General features: G+C 42.7%; 2 protein-coding genes across 2 annotated transcripts; both read right to left on the minus strand.

Annotated features, from left to right (window-relative positions):
- Positions 1 to 2,115: 2,115 nt before the first annotated feature.
- Positions 2,116 to 6,025, minus strand: LOC124672213 (xylulose kinase 2-like). The gene is made up of 11 exons (XM_047208482.1): positions 5,955 to 6,025; positions 4,543 to 5,194; positions 4,330 to 4,418; positions 3,947 to 4,011; positions 3,729 to 3,784; positions 3,523 to 3,643; positions 3,358 to 3,432; positions 3,110 to 3,163; positions 2,935 to 3,029; positions 2,682 to 2,856; positions 2,116 to 2,587 (listed from the first exon to the last, which is right to left on the minus strand). Exons 1-11 carry the CDS (start codon positions 6,014 to 6,016, stop codon positions 2,343 to 2,345), a joined length of 1,689 nt encoding a protein of 562 aa, XP_047064438.1. The 5' UTR covers positions 6,017 to 6,025; the 3' UTR covers positions 2,116 to 2,342.
- An 11,289-nt stretch (positions 6,026 to 17,314) lies between these two features.
- On the minus strand, positions 17,315 to 20,436 carry LOC124672216 (NADH dehydrogenase [ubiquinone] 1 alpha subcomplex subunit 6-like). The gene is made up of 2 exons (XM_047208487.1): positions 20,141 to 20,436; positions 17,315 to 17,903 (listed from the first exon to the last, which is right to left on the minus strand). The coding sequence occupies exons 1-2, from the start codon at positions 20,351 to 20,353 to the stop codon at positions 17,721 to 17,723; spliced, it is 396 nt and encodes a 131-aa protein (XP_047064443.1). The 5' UTR covers positions 20,354 to 20,436; the 3' UTR covers positions 17,315 to 17,720.

The following is a 20,436-nucleotide window of genomic DNA, read 5'->3' on the forward strand; positions in this document are numbered from 1 at the left end:
ACCAGACCAGGAATTAACCTACGAACCTAGTTAGTTTTATCACTGAACCAACCCATAACCAACCAAATTAACACAACGTTAATGTCCCCGCACAGAAATAACAGAGAGTACCCAGCTTAAAGCACAAACTGGTTACACGAGCCAAGTCTACAAAGGGGATTAGCGAGCCAAACCTACCCACAGACCACTTCTCACATCTGCGGCCGTTTGAGCCGACGGGAGCACGGGCAATCAATGATGAACCCGCTCCCACACCAACCGAATACGCCGCTCATCTAGCGCAGGGCGGCTCCGAATGGACCACCGGAAGCCGGCGAATCCCTCGTTTCCGCGGCCTGGGTAGGGTTTCGCGACGACCGAGTCGGGGGCGCAGCAGTTGGAACGGAACTGAGAGGATAATGTAGAGGATGGGAAGAAGAGGATTGCTCGCTTACCGATGGGGTCGCGGCGGAGCCCGAGGCCTGAGGGGTCGCCGGGAAGAAGAAAGGCCGGCCGCCGTCTGGATTTTGATGAGGACCCCGGCGGCACTGCGTTGCCAAAACGGGATTCAAACGGGGAGAGTCGGAAACGAAGTCGGTTTACAGAGTCGACTGATAAAAACAGCGATTGTTTTCTTAAGCCATCGGATCAACATCCGACCATCCAGGATTCTTTCAATATAACCTTGATCTTTATATAAACTAATACTGTCTCTGGACTCTGATCCAAATTAATTGACTCAATTTTTTCTAGATATGCATGTATCTAGAGCTAAAATACGCCTAATACTTCCATTCTATAAATTTTTACTTAACTCAAATGACATGGAGTTCTCTTTTTTGTAAATTTAAGGTAGCCGATATGTGCCGCTCGAGTAGCTTGAAAGAGTGTTATACACATATTGGTCCAGTTTATAAGGGACAACGGGTTAAAAAAAAATATCGCCCTATTTATAAGAAAAACCAAGCCGAAAAACCACATGAAGACAACCAGACCATTTCGTCGACCACCGAGCTCCACCGCAAGACCATCCACCATGCACCTCACGCCGCGGCAAATGCCCTACCTGGCCGCAGCCGCTGCTCCGGGGCCACCGCCCCAGCATCCTCGCCCGCATCTGAAGCATGCGACCCGGAGGAGGAGGACTTCCCCAACCAACGGTCACTACCCCTGCATCTCCTCTCAGCATACGGCCTCCTGGCGCCCGCCTTGCATCCTCGTCCTTGGACCTGGCTAAGACCGCCCTCCGCTAGACGCACGGCATGCCTCCTCTTGGCGCCCCAGGTCCGGCCACCAAGCAAGAAAGACAGACACCTAGTAACCGCAACGGCCATGGCTTGCCTAGCCCAAGCCGATCCTAGATCAAGCCTGCATCGTTGTTGCTCCGCTCGGGCCGCCGCAGCGCGGCATCCATTGTTGTTGTCCCCAGTGCCACATCCTGCTCCTTCCGCCACGTGAACTCAAGATGCACCCCACCGTCATGGTTCCTCCATCCCGCGAGTTTAACCAAACTTATAACCCTCTGATCCATAGTAAGTGTCGACACTTATTATGAATATGAGGAAGTAGAAAAAAACCGCTGAGAACTAGTCCCTCCATTCTCAAATAAGTGTACTTCTAACTTTTCTCTCAAGTCAAATATTTTAATATCTGACCAAAAAGTGACAATATTTATGGCACCAATTTAGTATGGAATCGCATTAACTGTAGTTTTTACCTATTTGATGTTATATATGTTGCTACTTTTCATAACAAAGTTGGTCAAAGTTTTAAATTTTTTACATAGGATAAAAGTTAAAATTACACACATTGGAGAACGAAGGACAGAGAAAGTATGATGCTATACAATATGAAAACTTATGTCGTGATGTATATAATGACCGATTTGGTTTGGCAGATCAGATGTTGATAGTTTTTCTAAAAACTTGATCAAAGTTTAGGCAGTTTGACTTTTCGGAAAATGCTTTATTTATAAACAAGTAGTACAAACTACATACCCCCTCCCTTCCGTAAAAGATGTATAGATTCTGTTACTTCGTGGGTTAGAACTTCTGGGTTTTTCGTGAATTTTTTTTGACAACTGGTTTTTCTTGAGTTTGTCGTTCCTCCGGAGAGTTTGAGTCACATGTACTCATGTCCATATAAACTCTTTCCCGAGTTAGCATATTTGTGCACTTTCAAAATTCCTAGAAGAATTCATTGGTGCATAATTTTTCATAATGAAAGGCATCACAAATTATTCGTGCACGGGACCTCGACATGATCTTTGGCGGTTGACGCGCACAACACCAGCGAGCACTAGCAGCTGGACCAATGATTTTATTTCCTAATCCCTGTACCATATGCGCCATATATTCTGCTTTCTAGGCGCGCCCAATCTTCTCCACCAGGCGTCCCTCGATCTCCATCCTCTTCTTCATGAGCAATGTATACTTCTTCAGGAGCTCCCTGTCCTCCCCGTCGGCAGGGGCTGGGACTGCCAGTTTTGCGCCCAGAGAGGTATTCTCCAGGTTGCCCATGTACATGCAGGAGATGGGAACAAAGCCTCCTTCCTTGTTGCACAGCCACCCATGGGCAGCTCTCAGTGCCGCACCCAGCGAAGCCGAATCTGTTTCAAAAGCATCAGCAATTCTTACACATCAATGGCTGCATTACGAGTTTGTGCAATTAGGCCAGAATGAGAGGGTGTTGAGTTGCCATACCGGGTCTCTCAACTGTAAAGACAGGACAGCCAAAGATTTGCGCGATTGACTTGAGGATACTCTCATTGGACGATGCCCCGCCAGTTGCTATGATCCTCTTGGGGGGATTGGGCATGCCAAACCGCTCGGCATGGCCTCGCATCGACAACATTTGACCCTCAATGATGGCACGGACCTACGCCCAAGGAGTGATGAGTGTGTGGCTCATTTTTCTTGCCACTAGTATCAGAAACAGACATATTTTTACACATACCTCGGATGGTGCATCGAATTCTTGCACCTCGCGCTCCGTCAGATTGTCAGCTGAGGCATCATTGAAATTCTCGACGATGTATCTGTGGAAACCAACTGCATGGAATAAACCAACTTATGTGAGGTTATAACTTACAAGGAGAATGGAAAATGTTAAAACAGTATTACATGATTACCTGGAAGAGGAGGCAGGATTTCATGGTCCTTGTAGTAAAATCCTAACTTCCCACCTATATGAGAAAACAAAAATATATACCAGTGTGATGAGGCTGTTAGCAATGATAAAACTATAGGAAACAGAAGGCTTTAACAAATCAAAGTTGATATAGTAGTGATCAACTCAAATTGTAAATTTATATGTGCTGAAACATCAACAATAACATAATGGCTACAAAAGACCAATACAACTTCTGTAAGAACGTACCATTCAGAGGGGTTGTTTTCTCTAGGTAGTTGTTGAAAACATCCCACGATTTTTCTGCGCACTGATTTCGTACATCTGAAATAACATTAGAAGTATTGTCAGCAAAGTTATAGCATGCCATTGCACATACTTCCCAATACAAATAGAAGGGGAAAAAAATTATACCTTCCCGGGTCAATGAGCCATTTTTGTAACATAGCATAACCATGTAACCATCTGGTTCAACAGGGTTGGGAAAAACATGGCCTTCAAGGCTTGGTTTGGCTTCAGCAGTAATCCCAAAAACCTAAAATGCAATTACTAGGAGTAAGTACACCAGTAGCTTGAGAAATAAAAGGCAACACAACTGAAACAGGATTAGTGCAACTCACTGTATCACTAGTACCAAGGCTAATTGCAAGATCACCAGGTGTATTCAGAGTTAACCCTATAACAGATGCAACGGAACAATGGAATGTTAATGAAGAATAGAGGAAACTAATGATCACTTCGTGTTCATTGGGTTGTCATTGTTAAATGATGTAGCAGCTGCATCGAAAATGAGAGCACCAGCAACTCGTGAAAAATCAAAGAAGCGACAGTGAAGTACCTGCAAGGCTATTGGGATTGTCTCCTGACCATTGAATAACCAAACAGTTCTGATCAAACTGATGCCTGCACATACATAATGATCAGTAAACATATGGGACGATATTGCAATTAATCTTCATTTATTATGCCATTAGGATGGCATTTGTTGTAGCTATGATTCAGCTAGGTTGCCAGTCAACATATTATTTCTATAATCTATTAATCTTGGGTACCTAAAACAATTACTAATAAACTATCTTGACAGCAAATAAAGAGAGGATTATTAGCAGAATAAAATGGAACTATAGCATGGTCAGTTTAGATCTAGTGGCATAAAAAGAACCCAACCATGCTATAATTCCATTCCTTTTACAATATAAGAATGGCAAAACAAGAACTCACCTTTCTACAAAATAAGAAGATATGAGACCAGCAGTGGCATAGGCTGGCGCGAGATTCCCAAGCTTCTCTTCAAGAACAGGAGCAGTTGCCTGGAGGAGGAAGCACAGAGTTTGATATTCTATTCTTAGATAAATGTGAAATTATATTTTATTTTACATTCAAGTCATTCAAGAAATTTTGGAGTGCATAGCTGAACAGATACCAGGGACAAACCTCTAAAACAGTTTTTGACCAGGTCTTCTTGTTTATATCCATCAAGTTCATCCCAGCGCCGTCAGTTTCATCAATACTCGCATAGCATCCGACAAGGATGGACGCCATGAATGAGCTCACCAAAGATATCCTCTCGGTATTTTCATAAATATGAGGTGTTGCTTGGTAGATCTTCCTTATCTGAGGCCCGGTGAATCTCTCATAGGCACGAGACCCTGTAAGCTTAGACAACTCCAGTGCACCACCCACTGCATTTTCTATTTCTCTGCATTGCTTGGTTGTGCTACTGTCCATCCATATTGGTGAGTCCATGGTGGAAAAGGCATCCTTAAGCTGGGACATCAAGCTCTTACTAGCATCCAGGGAAGACAGCACGGCTTGACTGCCCTTCTTCCAGTAGACGCTGCCATGTTGCTGCCCACTCCCTGAAACGGCCACAACCTTACTGAAATCGATCTTCGGTTTTAATTTCTCAAGAAGCAGCTCCAGAGCCTCCACCCACATTATGGTTGGCGAAAATATGCGGCCATCGTCTGTGGGGTCTCTGTACACCCCGCCCTCGGTTTTGTAGTGCGGTAACTCAGAGTCGAAATTAACAGTTTCGGAAGCAATTATTGTTAACTCATTGTTGAGCACGGTAGCTTTCACAGACCTGTAACATAACATTTGCGATATTAGACCCCAATTTGGTGGTAAAGAACACGATTATCATGTTAATGGAAGGGGAATATATGACCACATGTGAAGCAAATTGTAGGCGTACTGTATGGTAAGGCGATCATAGCTTTAAAAGCATGCAGCGTTTAAAACAAAAAACACACATTGAGTGGAGCTCCTGCCCAAAAGTCTTGGGCGTTTGGTTGAAAAGGGATGAGGAGCATATGTGATTAGCATGGCCATAGAGCTGAAACCAAAAGGCTGGAACCTCACGCACAAGACTCCACGCTTACAAGACTGGCAATCTCATACTCCCTCCGATCCATATTAACTGTCACATATAGACACATTTAGTTCAAGATGCATCCATATTAGTGGCAGTTAATATGAATTGGAGGGAGTATTAGATCCTGACGCCTACTTTTGTCATTGCCATTTTAAACGCTTTGTGGATTCTACCCAGTGGGGAAACCTTTCGGTTAAGATTTTTTTAAAAAAAACATTATCCATGTGTAGCCCACTGTATTGCATCTTCAGTTAAGACACCCTAAATTCAAGAGAACCAGATAAACAGGACTCCTACAATTCTAAGGACACCATTCCAATCCTCACACCTACTCGACCGCATCATCCCCATCCACTAGAACAACATTCAGTTCGCACGAATAAGGTACTACACACGATCCAGCCAGAGCCGAAGCACCCCAAAAAGTAAAGGGAACGAGATGGAAGGAGACAAGGATGAGAGGGCTCACTGGGTGGAGCTGTCCAATCCGAGGAAGAGAGCCCGATCCGGGAGGGAGCTCCGCCCGACCATGGCTACCGCCGCCGTACTGCCCCGTCGGCCACCAGGCGAATCCCGCTCCTCCCGATCCGGTAGCAGGCGAGACGCAAGAACGGAGAGGAGAAGAGATCGGAGAGGAGAGGAGCAGGTGGAGGCAGAGTGGACTGATCAACAAACAAACGAACAAATGATTGCTCGGATAAGGACGCCCTTATATCTACTCAGGATACAGGAGGAGCGGCCATGCAGGAGCCATTCCGTTTCGAGGCTCGCGCGAGGATCGCGCGGGTCATTCATTATCTGCTCATCTGATCATGGATGACAGATCGGCTGCGAACTTGCGATGCTGCGTTCGATGCTTGTGTGGCTTCTTCCTTTTTCCCGTTCAGGTCACTTGCAGGTGGGACTGTAATATCCCAGGTAATGGGGTTACAAAAATAGAGGAAACAGATGTGTGCATTGCATTCATGCATAGAAAATCTGGGAATTTTCGCGCTTTAAAGTAAAACAGTCACAGTAACTGAAGTTTCACTTGACCTTGGTGGAATTGAAGTAGCTCATCAAGTCAAGCGCTATAAACCTCAATGTGACTTTGCTAAAACCTTGTTTTGGGGAAAAGATGATTTGATCTAAGGGGTTAGATCAAATGGAACTAAAATTAACACAACAACACTTTACTCAATGATCAATTGCTTGATCTCATAAAAGATCATAACATGGTATTCCTTGCCATAACATAAGAACATCTATTCAATTTGAAATCAAGTAACCATAAATGGAGAAACCCTTCTTCACTTATCTTTTCCATGTCTTAAACCAATTCATGTTCCTACCATGAACCTCATGGTATTTCTTGAACTAAACTCTTGAACTTAACACCAACAAAAGCTTATCATTAAACCCTAGAGATGGGAGAGGTATATAACCATCAAAGAGATAAGAAGCAAACTCTAAATTATTAACACTTAAAAGTTAAGCAACTACCTTGGGGTATAATTGAATTCACTTTAAAACTAATTACCAAATATGGTAAAACACAAGGACCTAAGTGCATAAAAGCCCCACATTCTTATTTTAAGCATAACTATTTAAATATGTGGAATATCACAAAACTAAATTCATTTACATTACGAATTATAGTTCAAACTATTTGAATAAAATAAACTATGAGTACTTTGAAACTCATATGATCATGCCTTGGTGAAATTAAACCATCATCATTCAAAACTAGGGTATAATTCTTATTCTTGACATTTTGATCCCAATTATAATATAAATACAATCACATATGATATAGTGACTCAACCATAAGCATAAGATCATTCATAAGACAATTAGTAACAAAAGCCACTTGGCTCTCCAAAAACAAATCACAAGAGAGGATAATACCCATGCCACATAGGATGAAAATATCTACATAGCTTGCATCCTAAGCAATGCCACCTCATATTTAAAGGATTACTATGGATAAGAGCATGACAACCAAGCACCTTACTCATCAAATTAAAACAAGAGTCATCCACCTATGTGTCATGATATTAGAGCATGCCCAAGCCTATAAAAGGAACCCTCTACCTCATTCATCTCATCATCTTGCACCATGATGCAAGAAGACCAACACATTGAGCCACTCCATAAAATAGTTAGGATCAAGATGAAGCAGCTAGGAGGTGGAGGCATGCCACAAGATGCGGGTTTATCAGAATTCTTGAAGAACAAGCTACAAAAGATAGCAAGGTAGAAATTCTAAGGAAGACCACATATTTAGATAATCCCATCATCATTCCTTGAGTAGAGCCTTAGATTATAATCCAAGTCCTTGTGGAGTGAGAGGGGTAATTGGTACAACCATATCTAAATATTTCTAGTAATAACTTAGGAAGCCAAACCTTGATCATTATAAATTGTGTAGTGATCATAAACCCTAAGAATTTGAAGTAGAAGATATAAGCTCATAAGTAAAGCTTAGAGTTAAAGCCAATAATATATATGGTGAGAAACCATTCATCATTATAACCAAAGTTAACTATAAAAAGAATTATAGCTACTTTAGTTACTTTAAACAATAGATTAAGAATATAATAGAAATCTATTAGTATAAGATAAAACCAATTCTCAAGTCCTTAGTAATAAGAGAAGCACATAAAATATTAACCAAGTAACCATCTTATCATGGTTAGGGGAGATTAAACCTAGCACATGCAATATGATGTCATCCCAATTCTATAAACTAGAATTATATCTCAACCCTAGTTTATGCATCACTATGGTGATCATAATATGAACCTAGGCCATAATTGAGATTCCAACCAATTGCCATTAAGAAAATATCATTATAACCCTAAGAATTGCTCATTAGTTGAATTCTATGTTTCACAAATTAACCCTAAGAGACATCTAGTGCTTAAACTCATAATAAAATCCATGGGTGGTGATCAACCACTTATCTCTGTAAATAAAGCCCAACCTTGAGGAGAATAATACATACTCTAGGATTTTAAGTTATATTTAAATTATAGAACTAGTACTAACCTTGAATTTAGATTATTATCAAACCTACAAAATCCTAAGAAAATGTTGTTCACATGAAATGTTAGTGACTAATTCTCAAATAGAAACCAAGACATAGTAACAAACTCTGTAATACTTTGAGATGAAAGTATAACTCTCATCATTCTAAACAGAATTGATTGCATAATAAAAAGAGAATTAAAGTAAAAATATAAGATTAGGTCCAATTGTTATTTACAAATATGCAAGTAATTCAATATAAAATATGAATTCAAAATAGAACAAGGAAACAATAGTCAGTAAACTAAATCTTGAATAAATGAGCATCATTACAAATTATTTACAAACAGTATTGAATTCATAAATGAATTCAAATAATAAATATAAAATAGAATTATAAAACAGAAAAAGGAGAAAAGGAGAAAAATCTTACCTTGACTCACCTGGCCGTGGCAGCCCAACAGGAGCCCAAGGTCCAGCCCACCTCGGCAGCCCAACACCACGACCCAGACCAGCCCAACTTACCTCTTCGTTGAAAAATCAACGAGAGGAAGTCATCCTCATCCTCTCCATCGTGCCTGGAGGACAGCACGACGGCGTGCCTGCCTTCTCCCCTCGCTGGCGCCTCCTCCTTCCTCGACGGTGTGACGAGGCACGCACTCCAGCGCCATATAAAAGCCCAGTGACGACCTGGAGCTTCGAATTCTTCCTCCCCTGCTCCAAAATTCGCCCCAGATGCAACCCTAGCTCGCCCGGTCATCTCCCTCGCCGCCGTTCGGAGCCTTCCCAAGCCCAACCGTGATCACCATCGGCACCGCCATGGTCTACAAGCTCACCGTGCGCAAGGAATCGTGCTCGAGGTGCTCGAAATCGACCATGCACGGCCGTCTTCTCCGGCGCCGGCATCGAGCAATTCCGACGACATAGACCTCCACTCGCCTCGCCGACAAGCCTCGTCGTGCTCACGGTGAGTTGCCGACTCTCCAGGGCATCCTAGCTCTTTCCCTAGCATCCTCTAGCATGCTTCTCACCGTAAGCCCGTGACCACCGCCGCCGCACGTCGTCGCCGATCAAGCTCCGGTGACCATACCGGAGCGGCGCCGCCACCTCTTGGCTCCTTATGGTGCGCTGGTTCGAATGGAACCAGTCACCCATCCTAGCGCGCCTGGAATCGCCGGCGATCAACGCCGTCTGCCGCCGGACACCGTGTGTCTGGCCACGTCGATGATTTTGACTCGGTCAAAAACGACGTGGCAGATGACCTGGCCGATGGTCCACCGATCGATGATCGTGTGTAGTCTAGCCCGGGTAGGTTTAGTATTTCCTTTCCGTTTTAATTCAAATCCAATTATTGCTGCAACTTCAAATGAATTTAGAAAATTCAAATTAAGTCAGAAAATTATAAATGAGATATCAAAATTCTTATAAACAGAAAATCTATCCAATAAAAATATAACATAGAATTTTTATTTTTAATAAAAATTTAATTATTTTAAACTCATTAATTAAGTCTTTTCTTTTATACTTGACTGAATTAAAATTCAACAAATAAAGAAAACTCTAAAAATTAAATAGAAACCAGTAAAGAAATAAAGAAAACTTTAAAACTAATTTCTTTATTTATAATTTTGTTAAATCCTTATTAGAGGGATTTAAACCCTAATTAATAATTACCTTAATTATTAATTCTTTAAAAATAATAAAAGGACAAATCCAATATTATTTTAATTCCAAAATTATTAATAACTTCAACTTTATTAATGAAGTTATTAATCCAAGAATTATAGGGTAATTAAGAAACCCTAGTTCCATTAGAAACAAAGTGATAACTTCATCATTTCATGTGTAATCCTAAAACCCTAATGCCATTTAGACCCTAGATCCATTACTTCTTATGAACCCTAAATTGTTCCCAAACCTGAACCTAAGTAACATGTGATCATGTTACTTCACCAGTAAACATAGATTCATATCTAGCAACTAAATACTAGTTCAAATCCACATAAAATTTGGGAACCCTATTACTACTAATTAGCATTCCATGTGTTTATCTTCATCAGACCTAGATAATTAAGTAGGGCTAATCAAGTGTAAACCCTAGATCCTATTACCCAAGCCATCATCCTTATTCATTCCTATTTAGCATCACACCATTGTGATGAACCCTAACAGCAACCATACCTACTATTTTACTTTACATAACCCTGTTCCACTAAACCCTACTAGTGTGAGATACTTATGAACCATCCTATTTAGGAACCAGCCATTCCCTACTTAGAGATTCAATGGCTAGTACAAGACAACCTCAACCCTAATTGATATACTTCTTATTGTTTAAGAAGTATGTTCTTCAAAAGTTATTCTTTTGAAGAAAATAAGGAATCATCACCAACCACTGCTTATAAGGACCTACAAACCCTAGCCAGCTATCATTAGCAAAATAAACCAACCTTGACAACAACACAGTATAATGAATTGCTTAGAATGCCTAGGCTTACCTTAACCTTACAAGCCCTAGGTATTGATGAATCCAACTAGGTTGTGATCCATCTAAACCTTGCTCCAGAAATTAGTTGAAACCATAGTAAACCATAGAACTCCACAACCCTAATTATCATACTTGTTCTTTATTAAAGAATGTGTTCTTCAAAAGTTATTCTTTTGAAGTATATGATAATTAATCATTAACCATGCCATGTAGTGCTAAAAACAACCACTATTCATTACATGTTAGGATTATACCAAATGTTATAGTTATGTGCTATTAATGTTATTGTTATAATATTTTGCAACACCTATTTATGATACCAAGTAATCACACCTAAATAAGAACCTTGTTTGTGAATCACTCTAAAAGTGCAACATACCCTAAATCCATCCTAACAACTCACTAATCCTAAATCATCGGGGTTAGACCACGCTTAGAGCGATTGCATCTCATTCTTATGCATTATCGCATCCTTGCCAATCTTTAAACATCGTCCTTACCGGACGATGATGCTATTTCAGAATTTGGAGTTATTGCGTATCGAAGACCTTGCCGCATAATCTTGCAGTCAAGAAAGGCAAGTTCATCACTTGCTCATGTCATTTGAGTATTTTTATCAAATTACTTGCAAAGTACTATGGTTATCACTATTGCACAAAAATCAAAACCACTACTTTCATAACTATGAATATGACTATGTGGTGGGCAATGGAACCATGGATTGTGTGGATATGGTGGAGGTTCCATTGCACGGGCTTATATCCATCTAGGATTAAACAACAAATGTCGCCGGTGATTCTTGTGCCGTAATACCCGTGTTAACCATAAGATCCGGAGTGGGACGGAGTAGTCAAAAGTGTTTCCACCTCTCGTTCATCAACGGATGCGCTTTACCGTAGACACTTGTATCTGTCAGGGCAAGCGGTTGGCTGGGGAAGCCTTAAGTCCCCACGGCATAGTCCGTAGACACTTGTCGCTCGAAGTGCAAGCGGTTGGCTGGGGAAGCCTTAAGTCCCCACGGTATTGCGGTCTATGATGGGTTGCAGCTACCGGCGAAGGAGTTTGGTTCGATCCCAAACTGTCGTCGTGGTCGGGGTCCACCCGTGAGTGGGAATAATGGGACCGGCGAGGACCCAGGGTCGGGGTATGCAACAAAGGGTGGGTGTTCGAGGTAGCGGAGGAACATGATTGGCTAGACCTTATACCGGGCCTCACACCAAAGGAAGTGTGGACGGGGAGTACGCCGGTTGGCACCAAGGTTAAGATCTCTTATGGGTAAAGCAACACACCTCTGCGAGTGTAAAGAACCGTGACCTGTCACTCCCTGTTCGGGATATGGAGCTGCGAACGCGGCCGGAAAGGAGCTCCATGAAGTTCTAGTAAACCGGTGAAGGTCGACGGACATAGTTCTTCCGAATAAAAGCAACCTTTTGAAGAAATGGTTATGAAAACCTGCATTGGTATTAGACTTTCCGGTCTAATGTCGTAGCTAGTGCATTAAACACCTCTTTCCTATAATGAACTTGTTGAGTACGCTCGTACTCATCCCACTCTTAAATCCCCTGCTTAGATATGGAGGCCACGAAGGAGGATCTACAGGGCAACTCGGAGACCGAGGAAATCAACAACTACTTCAAGGGACATGAATGCGCCGGAGGAGTCATATACCACATCCACCATGGAGAAAACCTAGATTAAGCGGTAGAAGGGAACTAGCTTCCTAAACCTAGCTCCTATTTAGCTAGAATCTATTCATAGCCTCGGTAGCTAGTTAAATACTCTACAAATAGAGTTCGTGTAGGATTAGACTACGAGTCGTTCTTCTGGAGTTTATTTGCAGTTTTACCTCATTGTAAAGTAGGAGGCTGTGTGGATCTTTTGTAAAGAGTCTGTGTTGTAATTCTATAGACATGCCTTGGACCCGCATATGTTTCTGTTGTACCACTCTGAGCGATATAATACGAGTGAAACGGTGTTTCATTGGTGTTATATCAGACTTACATACTACACCATGCAGTGGTATGCCGGGTCATCACAGGGACCCACCTGCAACTTTGGTATCTTCCATCCTATTATCCTCGAAAATGTCCATGCCAAGTTGCCAACTAGGACAGTCCTAATATGAGCCTTTCATTTGCAAAAAACGCAAAATAAAGATATTCCTACAATAGTAGACAAGTAACGTCCTCTCTTAACCCTCTATATCACTTTAGAGAAGAATCATATACACTTTTAGTACGACAATTTATATCAGATGTGCAGTTCAGTACCACTATTTGCAAAACGAGTATTCGAGGTACCACAACTTGTATCAAGTAAAATACTCTAAAGTTGACACGTGGTGTTGTAATTTTTGCAAAAGCACCACTGCACATTTTTTCCCTAGTGCATATTTCACCATCGTATTGTCTTCCGTGCGGTCCCAACCTGTCAGTGGCACAGGAAATAATTAAAAACATTACCATGGTTTGTGGGTGTCGAACACATGACCGAAAGGTGTCTTTGTTACTACCTTGCCACTGCATCGCACATTAATCTGTCTGAAAAGAGATGTTATTTTTTTATTTTTTGTTTAGACTGGCTTCCAAGTTAGAGACACCTTTTGCTATGGCTTTTTTTTTCGGGTGAGACAGCCAGTTGTTATGGCGATTTTAACTAAGACATCAGCCAAGTCTACACATGTGGAAGCGGACGAGATGACATGGAGAGGACATGCATAGTCGTAGCCTAGAGCCAGCGGCATGAACGCTTACACTGATTGTCGCGGGTGATTGATCTGGTAAATCCTTCTCCTAGATCGTCCTCGAGCCAGGCTATTGTTTCTTCCGTGGTACTCGCTGAGGTGCTCCTCTCGATGATGCTTGCGGGTTCATGTCGTCCTTCTCTTTCTTGTGCTCCACTGCTAAGTAGTTACCACATCGTGGCAGTCGGCGGTGCCAGTCCGGTACCACATTGTTGCCATGGCGGCGTTCGCAATTCATGCCTCGTTTGTGCTCCTTTGTGGAAAGGGGTTCCCTCGCCATCGTGGCATGCGGTAGTGGAGCACCCGTATATTCTCTGGCTCATTACGGCAACCGTCGACGCCGTCGCGTGCGTCTCCTATGAAGTCTCCACGCTTCGGATTGTCCGTGAACACAACAGATGTACGTTCAACGGGTCTTCGCAACGGTAACATCCTATCACGTAGTGCATGTAGCTTATGTTATTGCTATTCACGTGCTTGGGGAAGATATACTAACTTACGTAGTTAGAACGATCTGAATGTACATTTCTTAGCGATTTCTTGGCTGAGATGATTGCGAAGTACAACAACCATCACTCCCGATACATCAGCTCATGATTTTCCTTTGAACACAAGCCATTGCAACTCCTTATTTGTGTGATTTTAGCTAGTTCTGCCCCCTCATACTAAGATTGCCCCCCTTATACTTCATTCCTGGCTCCGTCCCTAGTGGCCATTGAATTCCCTTTAACCAATTCCCTTTGTTGCCACCAAATATACCAGGACCCAACAACGAATGATTCTTTTAGCCCAAGATGATTCAGAACCGGAGCTTGCTTCGAATCACAGAGAATGTGTTCCAGCACAATTGAACCAAACCTATTTATTGCCATGGCTTCCTTGATGAATTCTAGAAGACATGCGTTGTTCCATACCTCACGAGCCCTAGGACAATCAAACATTAGGTGCTTTATGTCCTCTGGTGCCAATTGACAAATCGGACAATAAGGGTGGACTTTAATATGACGAGCAACCATAATTTGATCCCATGCGTACAAAGCCTTCCACAAGATTTTTTTTTAACATGTAGCTTCCATAAGATGTCCTAGACCGGGTTAACACTCGAGGAACCCTGCCCATCAATTCTTCTTAGGTTGTTACCGAATTAGTGGTTCCACTTGACATAATAAGCATAACAAACTGGCAGTGGGATTTATTCTTGTGCCATGCAACAAAGTCGTCTGCAGTATTTTCACTTAGAGGAATTTTCATAATTGTTTCAGCGTCAAGTGGCATGAAAAACTCTTTTATCAAGCCATCATCCCATCTATTAGTATATGGATCAATAAGTTCATCAACATGGGTAATTCAGGTACAACATGGCCACGGGGCACGAACAAGTTCTGATCGGACTCCACCTGCATATACACGACGGATACCACTTGAATACATGGACTATATATATACCAGGACTCTGATTGTTTGTAGTTATCGACAAACATCTCTGATCAAGATAGATTCAAGCAATCTCGAACCAGACGCGCTCCCTGTACGTGCAGGACAAGGCGAGATGGCGATCAAGGAGCTTCTGGAGGTCGACCCGTCCCTGGAACAGCAGATGGCAGACGAGGCGGTTCCCGAGGAAGACGACTACGAACATCCGTACCCATCCCTGGAAGAGGAACTAGAGATCGCCAAGGCGGCGCTGGCAGCCTTCCCCGAAGCCGCGGCACTGCGGCCGGATGAGCTGGAAACCGCCGCCGGCAGGCTCGTGGAGCAGTCCAGGCCCGAGCACTACGCCGGCCAAGTCAAGACCCGGCTGTCGCACAACGACATCTGGCTGATCCTGGCGCTGACGCGGGACAAGGCGGAGGACGATGCCACGGGAAGAGCGTACCTCCACTCGCTCGAGTCCCTGCTCAGCGACGGTGCGTCCCGCGGCGCGTTCCGGGAGGGGTGGCTGGAGGAGAGGAAGCGGGAGCACCTGGAGATGCTGCCATTATCCGAGAAGGTCCGGCAAGACTTCCAGGCCTTCCAGGCCAAGGTCCGCGGCGATCTGATCCTCAAGGGCTTCGTGGAGGTCGACGAGGACTACTGGGAGAAAAGGGCTACGATGGAGGCACTCTTCAAAGAAGAGTGGGAAGAGATAGAAGAATGGAGACAGGTAAAGACATAGACCGCATCAAGATCGTAAAGCCAGAGTAGCTGAGTAGGAGGTCGTTCGCCACCAAGCGGCTCTTGAATCCGATTGATACGAGGGTTCATTTGATGATCCAGTATCTCTGTCTATGTTATCCATCACATGTTGCACCCATCTATCTTGTTAATTGTGGTCTATCCCTACCAAATACCTAAGCGATGAATTGGATGCAAGTAAAATTATTATTATTATTGTATGTACCACTGTCTCTTTGTTTTCTATCAATTGCAATGTGCTTGTTTAACGGGTAAGGGTAGCTGCTATTTGATCGTCCCACTGTGGTTGTTTTTTTAGACCATTAATATATCTCTGTTATAATCGCCATTTGTGTTCGATGCGATTTTTTGTTGTTGTGTCTGTCCCCCTTGATAGAGTTGGGTACTCTGGCAGCAAAAGCTCTTTCATTGTTCTTATTGTCATATTAAATGTGTTTGCTTGCTGTCTGCTGTCGGGTAGATTCTTTTTGAACAATGAGAAGTCCAATCTTATAAAGCAGCAGTGTGCCAAGTTACATGGTGGTTTACTTTCATCTTGGTCTATCTGATTATGTTTTCACCTACGCGTGAATTGGACGCATCTTGGCATTGTTACAGCATACTCCATCCATCCCATAATATAAGATGGCATTACTGTACAACCATCACATAGTTAGTAGTAGTTTGTAATAACATCTTATATGACGGGACAGAGGGAGTATGAGTCTACCTCGAGACTCAAGCTAAACTTGCAACCAATCGTTGTGTTGATGTCCATTCTTTTTCTACTGGAAATTGTGTAGCCATGTAGCAAAATGGCGATGATAATTTTATTGCAGAAGTTGTACGCACGTCAATCATGAGTATGTCATGTACTCATACAAATCCAAATTGATATGTCGATTATTTCTTGTAGGAAATGGTTACAATGCCATAGGCCACTGGCTAGTTACTCCCGCTAAATTTGGAGGATATTACGCTTTTATTGTAAGACATGTTACATTTGCTTTGGTTCTGTTAAAACTTATAGTTATTGCTTATATCCAAGGATCCTGATATCCAATGTTAGCTTGTAGAGACCTTTGACTGGAAATTTTGGGGGAATATATTTTGTGATTTGACCATGCCTCATCTATAACCTACTAGAGGGCGCTAGAAGTCTGGCTACTTTTGTCCTTTGTTCAGGAAGATTCATTCTAATGAATAATTAACTGCCTTTTCGTCAGATTTTGATGTATTTGTAAAACATGGCTGAAGGTATCTAGCTTAGCTTCACACAGCAGCAAAATTCAAGTAATCGATTATGCTACTACCGCCAGCATGAGTAAAAGTGGTTACTTATATTCTTCTTTTCAACTTTAATACATTCTGTATCACAGCGGACAAGTTGAAGGCCTTCATGGCTCGAACAACTCTGCAACTGAACTGTGCAACAGAAATCAATCACAGTGCTTGGAACATGAGCTCCAGACATTCAGGTTTTCAGACAAAGCATGTTGACCAGCTTGTTGAGCTCAACAAAAGTCACATTCTCGGAACAAGCAGAACGAAGTATGGCCTTGCATATGCCATTACCTTCTAACCCAGGCAACAAGCAATATAAGTATATAAGAAGCTACTATCAGATCCTGAACAGCAACTCTGAAAGTAGAACAGTCCCCAGGTTACAAGCAATTTCACTAGCAACAACATATCATTTGAGTCGAGAAGGTCGAACAGAACAAAGCAAACCTCCAGTAAACAAATCGGGCTGGGTAGGTTTCTCAGCGTCTTTATTCAGAGCGCACATGTCAAAGGGCACTGCTACAGAAATTTGGAAATTTGTGTAGTTGCCTAGGGATCTAGTAATTGCTGGTGTAGAATTTTTTCAGGAACTCAGAGCTCCCTTGGTCCTTGGAGTCCAGGTCCTGCACCAGACCCTTATGTCCAACCACATACTGGCCGATGATGTGATGGCGCTGCTTCGCGTGCTCAGTAATGTTGTTCAGCTCCTCCATCCCGTTGAAGAGAAGCATATCAATGACCTGTTTGTTTGCACGAAAGTTCAGCTCAAATGAACAGATATGTTTTCCTGGAACTGCAGTTCCTTTACAGCAATACCATAGGGATGGCGCTAGATGCTTATGAAACCAGTGATGTATTGCAATGCAAACCATAAGTAGTCCAAGTATAAGTATTGAAGAGTACTAATGTGATCTGAGACACTCCTAACAAACAGGCAAAATTAAGGTCTCAGGTAAGAAATTGTGAACTCACTGACTTTGATTACATAACTGAAGTTTCTGCAAATAAACGTCCCAATCTTCATTGTTTGCTCGGATAGCAGAATTTTGCTTTTGATGGCTGTAGCTGAATACATCAAATACAACTTTTCTTGATCCTGCCTACCTAATCCTTCAACATGAGTCTAGAGTTTTAAGAAGTACTACCTCCGTTCCAAAAAATAAGCCTTTTTAGAAAGGAAAACTAGCTTTCTAAAAAGGCTTATATTTCGGAACGGAGGTAATAAAAGAAAAGAATCCTAAATCCAAATCTAAATGTCTTTTGACTAACCTCATTACTGTTGAGTATCAGGTAAAGAACAACCAAATCATATTGAGCGTAACTCCTAAGTCGCCACATAATAAAAAGTTGGAAAACAGGAATTTCTATGAATCGAATATATTTGCAGGGAATCAGACTTGAGCGCTCTTTCTCAATCAAACTGACCAAACCCAGCAAGCAAAAAAAAAACTAATTACATCTCCAGCTAAATATCGTAACTTCAATTACTCATCAGGATGATTAAATTCTGAAGACATACAAAAGACAAATGGATAGTGTAGCCTATAGGCTGCATATATATCTATTGTTGTATCAAATATGAATATAGGCCAGACTTGTGATTGATGTGTGTAAATCCTATCTGGAAAAGAGATATACTCCCTCCGTTCCAAAAAAAAAGTGGCTCAACTTTTTCTAGATACGAATGTATCTACAGTCTACACACTAAAAACATGGCTAGCCGTATCTAGACAAATTTGAGCAGCTTTTTTTTTTTTGGGGACGGAGGGAGTATGAACTTTATTCTTCCACATAGCGTACACAACACACATTCTTTCCTGCAAATCAAACTTGAGTCTCCAGGTAGGTTCATATATTGTCACAACTCACAACTCCAATCCAAATCAAGTTTGATAAAATGAAGAACTTAGTCAAAGTGGAACTAATTTTATCTTTAGTTAGTAGTTGCTCTCAAATCTAAATCTAACATAAGGAGTCTCAAGGTAGATTGATCCGCTACTTCTAATTATTTGGTTCGACTCGGGCTTTTACCACTTGCATAATCACTCTTCCACTCGGGCTTTTACCACCATGGGACTTACAGCTACAGCTCCGATGAATTTACCTTCACTACTCATCACCAGTAGCTCCACAGAGTCAGCCACAACAGTGACCCCGTGAAGACCATCCTGTTCAGATTTTATAGTGGACTTGAACCCAGTTCTTGACTAAATTTGCAAGAACCTTGTACAGAAAACCAAACTTTCATCAGATCCGGTGCATGATGTACAACTACACCTAGTACGTACATAGCCAAAGGTGAAGTCAACTTCTATCTTGTTTGAAGAAGCAACTAAGCTCAAGTTCTTATAAAGCTAATATTCAGTAAGCATGTATTTGCTATTTCTTTTCTTGTGAGGCCACAGTGATGCTCTGCCCCACAGTCCCTCTGAGAAAACATTGATTCATCAGCTTCTCGCCTCCCTCGACGACTGCATTCACAGAATTTGTGGCTATAAACCGAGCTGCAACACGCAGGACATTTTCTAGTTGAATATGGCCACAAGCATGAGTAGGAAAGATACTACCGACCAACCAATGGGTAATGAACTGCAAACATCGCCATTTTCATTTGAGTACCCAAATGCGAAATTGACCACCCATCCGTTGACAAATTACTACCCACAGAGCATCGTTACTACTGGTCCTGGAAGGGAAAGGTTCAGTCCAATTCCCCACAAGAAACAAGGAGTTGTCAGCCCGTAATCCTGTAGAAACGCCCGGCTAGGTTAACTAAAACGTCCTCATCGAACAACTACTACAAATGAAGGAAGCATCAGCGATTTCTAACACAAATTTCAGATTCGGCAGCAAGTGCCCCCCTCTAAAAGGTCGGGCAATCGCCTGGATCGGAGAACACGGCACGCCGTTCGTCCATCCGTTCTACAGCTATCCATCCGCAAGAGTCAAATCGAAATGGGGTGGGAGGTGGGGGCACCTTAGGGTCGGAGACGCCCTTGTTCTTGCGGATCTGCTGGGAGATGCTGGAGCGGAGCTGGGCGGGCGTGACGACGTCGTCGAGGTTGTAGATCTCCATGACGGAGGGGATGGAGCGGCACGCCTGCCTGAAGAAGTCGAACACGCGGTGCCGCGCCTCCTCCAGCGACGCCGAGTTCGGCGGCACCTTCACCGCGCGCTGGATGAACGCCATCTCTTCCGAAATCGGCCTCGCCGCCCCCTCTCCGGCCGCCGCGCTCTCTCGCTCGCTGACCAGCCTCAGGTGGCTCCTCCGCT

Source organism: Lolium rigidum, chromosome 7 (genome assembly GCF_022539505.1).
Source record: "Lolium rigidum isolate FL_2022 chromosome 7, APGP_CSIRO_Lrig_0.1, whole genome shotgun sequence".
Taxonomy (NCBI): domain Eukaryota; kingdom Viridiplantae; phylum Streptophyta; class Magnoliopsida; order Poales; family Poaceae; genus Lolium; species Lolium rigidum.